General features: G+C 39.4%; 1 protein-coding gene across 2 annotated transcripts in view; it reads right to left on the reverse strand.

Moving 5' to 3' along the window:
- The window catches only part of LOC113807944 (ovochymase-1-like), a 20022-nt gene that overhangs the window by 1491 nt on the left and 8531 nt on the right, over nt 1-10000 (reverse strand). For both annotated transcript variants that reach the window (XM_070134194.1, XM_070134193.1), the window contains exons 7-13: nt 6772-6841; nt 5761-5851; nt 4875-4984; nt 2499-2674; nt 1741-1884; nt 1396-1491; nt 1-96 (exon numbers count right to left, since the gene is read on the reverse strand). The exon at nt 1-96 is cut by the window's left edge and continues 38 nt beyond it. In XM_070134194.1, coding sequence (XP_069990295.1) covers nt 1-96; nt 1396-1491; nt 1741-1884; nt 2499-2674; nt 4875-4984; nt 5761-5851; nt 6772-6841 — 783 coding nt within the window. The remainder of the gene's footprint in view (nt 97-1395; nt 1492-1740; nt 1885-2498; nt 2675-4874; nt 4985-5760; nt 5852-6771; nt 6842-10000) is intronic.

Genomic DNA, 10000 nt, shown 5'->3' on the forward strand with positions numbered 1-10000 from the left:
TCATGGTATCCGTCATAAGGCCGTAGTAGTAGTCGCAGAAGTCGTTGGGCAGGATCTGGACCGACACTCCGCGTAGTCTCTGGGCTACCGTGCCGTCTACGAGGAGAAGGAGAGGAGAAGGAGGTGATATTGTGATGTTTGTTTGATCTTTTTGTTTTATTTTTTTTTATCTTTTTTTTTTTTTGTCTATTTTTTTTTGGGGGGGGGGGGAGCAGGGCGGGGGATGGGAGGTTAGTTTTTTCTTTTGTTATTCGCTTTTCATTGTTCTGTTTTTTGTGTGCTTTTTTTCTTTCTTTTTTTCTTTCTTTGCAGGGAGCTGGAAAGAGGAGGAGATGGATATTACATATTTCATTATAGATATTACATTATGCCTATCAATATATACATACATATATGTATGTATGCATATATCGCTTTTTTTCTCTTTTCTGTCCAAATACATTCTGAGTAAAAAAAAGGAATTATTTATTAACACTATGACAAATACGATATTTCGAAAAAAAAAATCGTTTTCACTGTGTGGTCCAAACTAGATTTTAACCAAAAAGCATAAATAGATGGGAAGAGGGAAACATAAATCTGTTCAGTATTTCCTATTTATGACCAGATTCACAATGGACGAATTGGGCAGATGAGCAGAGAGAGAGAGAGAAAGAGAGGGAGGGAGGGAGAAAGAAAGAGAGAGGGAGGGAGGGAGAGAGAGAGGGGGGAGGGAGAGAGAGAGAGAGAGAGTGGAGGAGAGAGTGGAGGGAGGGAGAGAGAGAGGGGGGGGAGGGAGAGAGGAAGAGATAGAGTGGGGAAGGAAGGGAGGGAGCGAAGGAGAGAGAATGGGAGAGAGAGTGAGAGAGATGGGGGGTGGTGGAAGGAGAGAGAGGGAGGGAGGAGAAAGGGGGGAGGGAGGAAAGAGAGAGAGAGAGAATGACGAATTTAGATCTACCGGGAGGGAGCGAAGGAGAGAGAATGGGAGAGAGAGAGAGAGAGAGAGAGATAGGGGGTGGTGGAAGGAGAGAGAGGGAGGGAGGAGAGAGAGGGAGACAAAGAAAGAGAGAGAGAGAGAGAGAGAATGACGAATTTAGATCTACCGAGGGACCGAGAAAGGGGGCAGAGTAAAAGAGAGATAAAAAACAATTAGACAAAGGAAGAAGGAGGTGCTAGCATAGATAGAGAAATAAACAGAGGAAGAGAAAAATAGAGAAAGGGAAAAAAACGGACAAGCCAAGAGATGAAATAAAAAGAACCATTTATAATAGTCCCCCATCCTTTGGAAGGGACCCAACTCACACAGAATAAACAAACTTTCAACAAAACACTTAAAAAAACACCACAAAAAATAATAAACAAGTAAGGACATATTTCAGTAAAGCTTTTTTCATCTTCGTTAGACGTCTTACGCACCGTCATCGATGGTTCCCCAGCCGAAAACGGAGACATTGCGGTTTTCGAAGGCTTTGTGAATAATCGTGTGGGATTTCGGAACTTCCGTAGTTACCCCTGTCAGCGCGGGAGAAGAGAAAGAAAATGGGCATGAGAGTGATGTATTTTTTTCGTTTTTTTTTTTCTAACCACTTTATTTTAATAAAAGCTTTGATTATTCATAGATTTCTATCAAAATAGACTATATTTTTAAAAAATAATATACCCACAGCCTTACCTCTTGAAAATAAACATATCCCATAGGACAAATAAAAACATAATTAACCAATCAAAAAAATTTCATCTCTATCATAACTTTTCACTGACCTTGCCTGATACCCTGGACGTCCCCGTGACCTTCGATGACCCTGGATATTTGCGTGGTGGTCTCTGTCTCCTCGAAAGTGCGTGGAAGGAGGTTCAGGAGGTCAATGTAGTCCCGCGGAGGAATACAGATGGGCGCGATGTGCTCTGAAGGGGGAGGGCGGGAGTCGAGATTATGGTGCTTTAATGTTTTTCGTAATTTTTGTCATTGGTGGTGATGTATGAGGGTGATGATGGTGGTGGTGGTGGTAGTGGTGGTGGTGGTGGTGATTATGATGATGATTACCCTCAATTTCATTAATACTATCATTTTTATTAGTATCATCATTGATGTATGAGGGTGATGATGTTAGTGGTGGTGCTGATTATGATGATGATTACCCTCAATTTCATTAATACTATCATTATTAGTAGTATTATCATTATCATCATCATCATCATCACCATCATTATCATTATATCATCATCATCATCACCATCATCATTATCATTATATCATCACCATCATTATTATCATTATATCATCACCATCATCATTATCATTATATCATCGCCATCATTATTATCATTATCATTATCATCATCACCATCACTATCATGATTATTATCACTATAGCACCATCATCATCATTATTATCATTACGATCATCATTATCATTATAATCATCATTATCATCATTACCACCATTTTCATCATCATTATCATCATTACCACCATCCCATCATCACAGCAACAATAACAATCCTCTCCATATACTCACGGCTAAAAGCTATACTCTGAGGTAGTTTAGCCAAAGCGATGTCGTTATTCAGTGGCGATGGGATGTTGAAGTCAGGATGCACGTACACAGCCTCGACACGGAAGAATTTTTGCGATGGTGTGAGCGTGTAGAGGTTGTGGTCACCGAGAAGCATGGCTATGGTCTCGACTGGTACACTGGTTGAGGGAAAAAATGATAATAATTAAAAAAAAAGGAGAGAGAGAGAAGGGGGAAGAGAGAGAGGGGGGGGAGGGGAGAGGGACAAAGAGAGGGAGAGAGAGAGGGTGGGAGGGGAGAGAGAGACAAAGAGAGGGAAAGGGAGAGTGAGGGGAGAGAGAGAGAGAGAGCGAGAAAACATAATTTTGGGGTTGAATGGAATTACTGTACTTACTTAAGTTGTCAGGAAGAAAGCGTTATGGTACGAATTTGTAGTTTTTTTTTATTTATGGTTCACCAATAGTTTCGAAAACTTGCGAGCTTCGTGTTCAAGTTTGTACTTTTGTGTGTATATATATTTCTTTCTTACTGAAATCTTATGAAAAGTTGTTTTTGCTTCTTACCTTGTCGAATTTATATATATATATATATATATATATATATATATATATATATATATATATATATATATATATATATATATATACATATATGTGTGTGTGTGTGTGTATATATATATATTGTGTGTGTGTGTGTGTGTGTGTGTGTGTGTGTGTGTGTGTGTGTATGTGTGTGTGTGTATGTCTGTATGTTTGTATGTGTGTGTCCGTGAGTGTGTGGGTGTGCGTGTGTGTGTGTGTAAGTGTGTGTGTGTGTGTGTAAGTGTGTGTTTATATCTCTTGTGCCTTCCGTTACTTTTTTATTCTTCGAAATATATGGAGAGCTCAGAAAGTGTTTTATCCTTATAAGAGAAATCACATTTTTAAAACAAGAAACTGGTCAAAAAAAACTGTAGTCCTCAGTATATAAAGTATAAATTACACGCAAAAAAACGGTTGGTATATACGAGAGAAAAGTATGTAGAAATGATGTAAAAAGTTCATATGGTATTTTGACATGCTCCTTATCTGAAGTCCTCCTCCGTAAGAACAATTTTTTGCCATCGTTACGGGCAATTGGATTTTAAAAGATTTAGTCCTTCCCCTTCGAGCAATTTTTCGATCGACTTTGATCCTAATCCGTTTGGTAAAAAATATATATATATATAGTAAGCGCTTCTGGACCAAAGCAAAAGCAAAAAAGATGAATAATAGTTGAATAGATAAATTTTTTTTTAACAAAATGGAAAATGGAAACTTAAAAGAGTTAGAAACGGGGAGATATATATATTGAATGAATAGAGACAGGTAGAAAAACGAAGACATGGAGGTAAGTCGGTAGAATGAGACAGACAGACAAAATGGATAAAAATCTTACAAATAAATAAACACAAAACTAGATAGCAGTGTGTGACCAACGTCCCACCCAAAAGACAACTTTAAAGGACGACTTAGATCAGAACGACAAATAAAAAAGAGGCAAAACAAAAGAAAAATGGAAAGCCATAATTAATCCTTCAGATCATCAGTAACTTCTTACAAGAAGATAAGAACCGCGTGTTTTTCTGAAGGTAAGCGAAGAATATCCTTTGTGTTAGAGGATTGGAGGATAGATGCTGCTATTACAGGTTCAAAGGGGAGGGAATTTTTTCCGTTTCTTTCCTTGATGTGTGATGAATAAGTTTTTTCTTTCTTTCTCTCTCTCTTTGTTTTTCGTTTTCGTCTTCTTGAATGCCTTTTTATGAAAAGATTGTGTACTATTTGGAGCGGAGATTACGTCTGTGTGAGAGAGACAGAAAGAGAGAGGATATTTTTTCTGTTCATTGTATTAAGAGAGGACTATGATAAATGATGCTTTAATTTTGACATAATACATGTATATGATATGTGTAGAGAGGGAATATGAACGCATAACATAAGTATAGATATAGATAAGATATTTCTCACAAGAAAGGGAAACTTGAAAGTGAGATCCTTAATTTTAAACTGCCTGGTTCACTCACTCAGTCACTCACTCACTTAATCCCTCACCCACTCACATACTCCCCTACCCAACCCCCACTCACACTCACTCACTCCCCCATCCCCAACCACCCTCGCCCACCCCCACCCACTCACTCATTCACTTACTGACTCCCCCACCCACTCACTCACTTACTCACTCCCCCACCCACTCACTCACTCTTTCACCAATCCACCCACCCACTTACTCACTCTCTATCTCTCTCTCTCTATCTATCTATCTATCTATCTACTTCCCTCATTCCTTGCATCCTTCCACAGACCTCCCTACCTTCGAACATTACACCCAAATTATAGAATATAGAACATGGCACTATACCTGACGAGGCAGTGAGCTCCAGTGAGAATCCATTGGCTGTGAACGATGGTTCCTCCACATATATGGCAATAGTGCTCCTTGTACTTGCCACATACCTTCAGTACAGCTACCTGGAATTTGAAAAAAAAAAATAAACAAATAAATAAAAAGAAAAAAATGTATATATACATATATATATACTTTATGCATGGGATTCGTCAGATTTTGTTGTTGTTTTATTCATTGCAGGATATGTACTTTATACATATGAGTGATGAATAACTTTTTTGTTTCTTTTTCGATTTGTTAATATTCTTTCATTATCTTGTTTAGACTGTTATTTATACTATCCCTACTTTTTATAACGATCTTTTTAAGTCTGCTCACTACAGACTGATGCGTAATCATTTGCACATCGTAGAGCCTAAATCATGATAATCGGGATGACACAAATACAAAGTGTTAAGTAGGCAGGGCATAGAAGAGAAAAAAATATATATATTTGTAATCTGATGTGGATTTTTTTATATATATGATTTTACCATCAGATAAATTCTAGACATAAATCTGAAAAAAAATGTAAGTAATATAAGTCTCACATAATTTAAAAAAAAAAAAACGTTCTATGAGTCAAGAATCAATAAACATGTCAATAATACAAACCAAAAATATATATAAAACATAAATCTATAAAAAAAAAATCCTCCTTATGAATGAATAACCTAAAAAAAAGAAACAAAGTTTCCTATAAATGAATAAAATAAAATAGAATAAAGATGAAAAAAAAAACTTCCTATAAATGAGTAGACTAAAACAAAAGGAAAAAAATCCTATAAATGAACTAAATAATAATGATAATAACACAATGAGGTGATGAGTCATGAGTCAAGAATAATCATTTACTCACCATCCAAGGAAACTCATGCTCGATGGTGGCGGCTCCTCCAACAATCCTCGTTTTCTTGTTGCTCACGCCGCACTTCCCCGCCCAACCGTCGCTGTTGGAGAAGCGTTGGTGTTGGAGAAGCGTTGGTGTTGGAGAAGCGTTGGTGTTGGAGAAGCGTTGGTGTTGGAGAAGCGTTGGTGTTGGAGAAGCGTTGGTGTTGGAGAAGCGTTGGTGTTGGAGAAGCGTTGGTGTTGGAGAAGCGTTGGTGTTGGAGAAGCGTTGGTGTTGGAGAAGCGTTGGTGTTGGAGAAGCGTTGGTGTTGGAGAAGCGTTGGTGTTGGAGAAGCGTTGGTGTTGGAAGCGTTGGTGTTGGAGAAGCGTTGGTGTTGGAGAAGCGTTGGTGTTGGAGAAGCGTTGGTGTTGGAGAAGCGTTGGTGTTGGAGAAGCGTTGGTGTTGGAGAAGCGTTGGTGTTGGAGAAGCGTTGGTGTTGGAGAAGCGTTGGTGTTGGAGAAGCGTTGGTGTTGGAGAAGCGTTGGTGTTGGAGAAGCGTTGGTGTTGGAGAAGCGTTGGTGTTGGAGAAGCGTTGGTGTTGGAGAAGCGTTGGTGTTGGAGAAGCGTTGGTGATGGAGAAGCGTTGGTGTTGGCGGAGAGTTGGAGTTGGTGATAAAAATGATCGTCAATAGTGTTATTGTTATTAATTGATTGATTTTTGTATTTATTAATTTTTTGGTATTTGTTATTTTCATCATTGTTATTCTTATTGTTTATGATAATGATAGCTGTTATTATGATTATCAATATCATTTTTATATCCTTGTGATTGTTATTATCATTATCATTAGCATTATTACTATCATCATCATTATTATCATATCTTTATCGTTATCTTTATTGTTATCATTATCACATTGTCTTCTTCATACCCTCGCTTTCCCATTTCCCTTCGTTATCACTCTCCCTCCCATTCATCTCTTTCGTATTTATTCCTTTCTTTATCCCTGAATACAGAGTAACCCGCCGGCCAGTACTCACTCTCCGGGCCCCGTGCAGATGACAGTGTGTTCAGCCGCTGTGTTGTTGGTTGTGACAGTTCCAACGGCACCTGAGACGGAATGGCGAGAGGAGGGTGTGAGTGTTGTGGTGGAATGCTCTCTTCTAATTTCTTTCTCTTGTTGCTTTTTTGTTCTCTCTCTCTCTCTCTTTCTTTCGATTGCTCTCTCTCTCTCTCTCTTTCTTTCGATTGCTCTCTCTCTCTCTCTCTCTCTCTCTCTCTCTCTCTCTCTCTCTCTCTCTCTCTCTCTCTCTCTCTCTCTCTTTCTTTCGATTGTTCTCTCTCTTTCGGTCTTTCTTCGATTGCTCTCTCTCTCTCTCTCTCTCTCTCTCTCTCTCTCTCTCTCTCTCTCTCTCTCTCTCTCTCTCTCTCTCTCTCTCTCTCTCTCTCTTCTTCTTTCTTTCGATTGCTCTTTGTCTTTCGGTCTTTCTCTCTTTCTATTTCTTTCGATTGCTCTTTGTCTTTGGGTCTTTCTCTCTCTCTCTCTCTCTCTCTCTCTCTCTTTGTCTATCTATCTATCTCTCTTTCGTTTGTTCTTTGTCTTTCTGTCTTTTTTTCGCTCTCTCTTTTTGTCTGTTATTCTGTCTCTTTCCCCTTCTCTCTCTCGTTCGGTCTCTCTCTCTCTCTCTCTCTCTCTCTCTCTCTCTCTCTCTCTCTCTCTCTCTCTCTCTCTCTCTCTCTCTCTCTCTCTCTCTCTCTCTCTCCCTCTCCTCTCTCCCTCTCCTCCCTCTCCTCTCCCTCTCCCTCTCCCTCTCCCTCTCCCTCTCCCTCTCTCTCTCTCTCTCTTCCTCTTCCTACCCCTGAATATCAAACGAAATATTAACACACCAACAAATAAATGAAAGGATTCGCCTAGTAAAGCATCTTCAAATTTTCAAAACAGTATCCCCGACGTTCGTCCAGTGAAAATAAGACCTTATATCCATACCACCGAAAGAATTCTAAACATTCATATTCTCAAGGGCAAGATAATAGTCCCTGAAATTCATGCACAGACCGCTTCTCCATAATCTTTTGAATTCATCCCCCAACCTTCACAAATATCTTTAAAACGTGAGATAACATCCGCAGTTATAACATGAAATGCTACAATGCCCTGAAAGCTCACTGCCTCCCGTTTTCTTTAGTGCAATAGAAAACGAGCGCCATTACCTCGGGATGACCAACTTCCCGAAATGATAAAAAAAGGAAATGATTTTTTTTTTTTTTTTTTTTTGGGGGGGGCGGGGGTTGCAAGAAGGGAGTTCATGGAAACAGCCAACGCTGTTGATTTTGATATGTGGAGAAACAAATATTTGAAGTCACAAGAGTGACGCGTGTGTGTGTGTGTGAGACAGAGAGAGAGAGAAAATGAGACAGGGAGAAATAGAAAATGAGACAGGGAGAAAGACAAAATGAGAGAGGGAGAAAGAGAAAATGAGAGAGGGAATGAGAAATTGAAAGAGGGATAAAGAGAAAATGAGAGAGGGAGAAAGAGAAAATTTGGGGGAAAAAATGAGAGAGGGAGAAAGAGAAAATGAGAGGGAAAAAGAAAAAAATGAGAGAGGGAAAAAGAGAAAATGAAAGAGGAAGAAAGATAAAATGAGAGAGGAAGAAAGAGAAAATGAGAGAGGGAGAAAGAGAAAATGAGAGATAGAGAAAGAGAAAATGAGAGAGGGAGAAGAGACTGAGTGACACAGGAAGGGAAGAGTGCGTGAGAATGAGAGAAAGAGAGAGAGAGAGGTGAGGAGAGTGAGTGTGAGAAAGAGAATGTAATTATTGGTATATTAATGAAAAGATTATAATATTTAATGGAATTCAACAGCTTATTAATCTATCAATTTCAGACTTTTTCTGTTTGGAATTGCAAATTAAATTATGCTTTATATTGATTGCAATGAAAATTATTAGTGGTAGCCATGAGACCGATATGAACATAATTAATGCTATAAGGATAATGATAGCGATATAATCATATTTGGTTTTCAATTATGTCATTATCTCCTATGTTAATATCATTATTACCCATGTTATTAACATCATTACTGATATTACCATCATATATTGAAGAAAACATTACGGTGAAAAGCTTTAAGATGTTAGCCGCTCGCATTTCTGGCCAAGACAGGAGCGGAAGAAGAAATAGATAAGAGAAGAAGAAAGAAAGAAGAAAGTAGGAGTATCACTGACATCAGTCTATTAAAAAAAAAAAAAATCTATATATCGTTGCTAAAGAATTCAGGTTTTTTTACTTTTTTCTGCTTCAGATTTCAGATTTTCCTTTTGTTTCCCACAACCACAACTCTGGCTCTCTCTCGCTTTCTCTTTCCCTTTCTCTTTCTCTCTTTCTTTCTCTCTCTTTCTGTTTCTCTTTCTCTCTCTCTCTCTCTCTCTCTCTCTCTCTCTCTCTCTCTCTCTCTCTCTCTCTCTCTCTCTCTCTCTCTCTCTCTCTTTCTCTCTTTCTCTCTTTCTCTTCTTTCTCTCTTCTCTTTCTCTCTTCTCTCTCTCTCTCTCTCTACCCTCTTTCTCTCTACCTTTCTTTCTCTTTCTCTTTCTATTTCTTTCTGTCTCTGTCTCTGTCTCTTCCGTTCTCTCTCTCTCTCTCTCTCTCTCTCTCTCTCTCTCTCTCTCTCTCTCTCTCTCTCTCTCTCTCTCTCTCTCTCTCTCTCTCTCTCCCTCTCTCTCTTTCTCTCTCTCTCTCCTTCTCCCCCATCCCAACTATTTACACAAAGAGGAAGAACAAAAGAGTCGAGAGAGAGGGGGGGAGGGAGGGAGGGAGAGAGGGGGGAGGGGATAGGATAGCAGAGGGGGAGGGGGATAGGATAGCAGAGAGGGAGGGGGATAGGATAGCAGAGGGGAGGGGATGGGATAGTGAAGCCTTGGCCTGTTGGACATCGATAGACTGAAAGGATTTATGACAGAATTCAAGGGATGGATTAACAGAGAGCCATAGGAGAGATAGGGGGAGATAGGGGAGGGAGGGAGGGAGGGGGAAGAATAGGCAGGGGGAGAAAAAATGAGAGGGAAATAGTGAAACAAACAGATAAAGACAGGGAGAGAGGGGGAAAGTGAGATAGATAAAGCCAGAAACAGAGACAGATAGATAGACAGAGACAAAGATAGGGATAAAGAGAGGGACGAGAGAGCGAGAGAGAGGTAGAGACATCTAGACAGAGACAAAGATAGGAAGAGCGAAAGAGACAGAGGGGAGAAAGAGCGAGAGAGAAATAA

This window comes from Penaeus vannamei, chromosome 19, assembly GCF_042767895.1.
Source record: "Penaeus vannamei isolate JL-2024 chromosome 19, ASM4276789v1, whole genome shotgun sequence".
Taxonomy (NCBI): domain Eukaryota; kingdom Metazoa; phylum Arthropoda; class Malacostraca; order Decapoda; family Penaeidae; genus Penaeus; species Penaeus vannamei.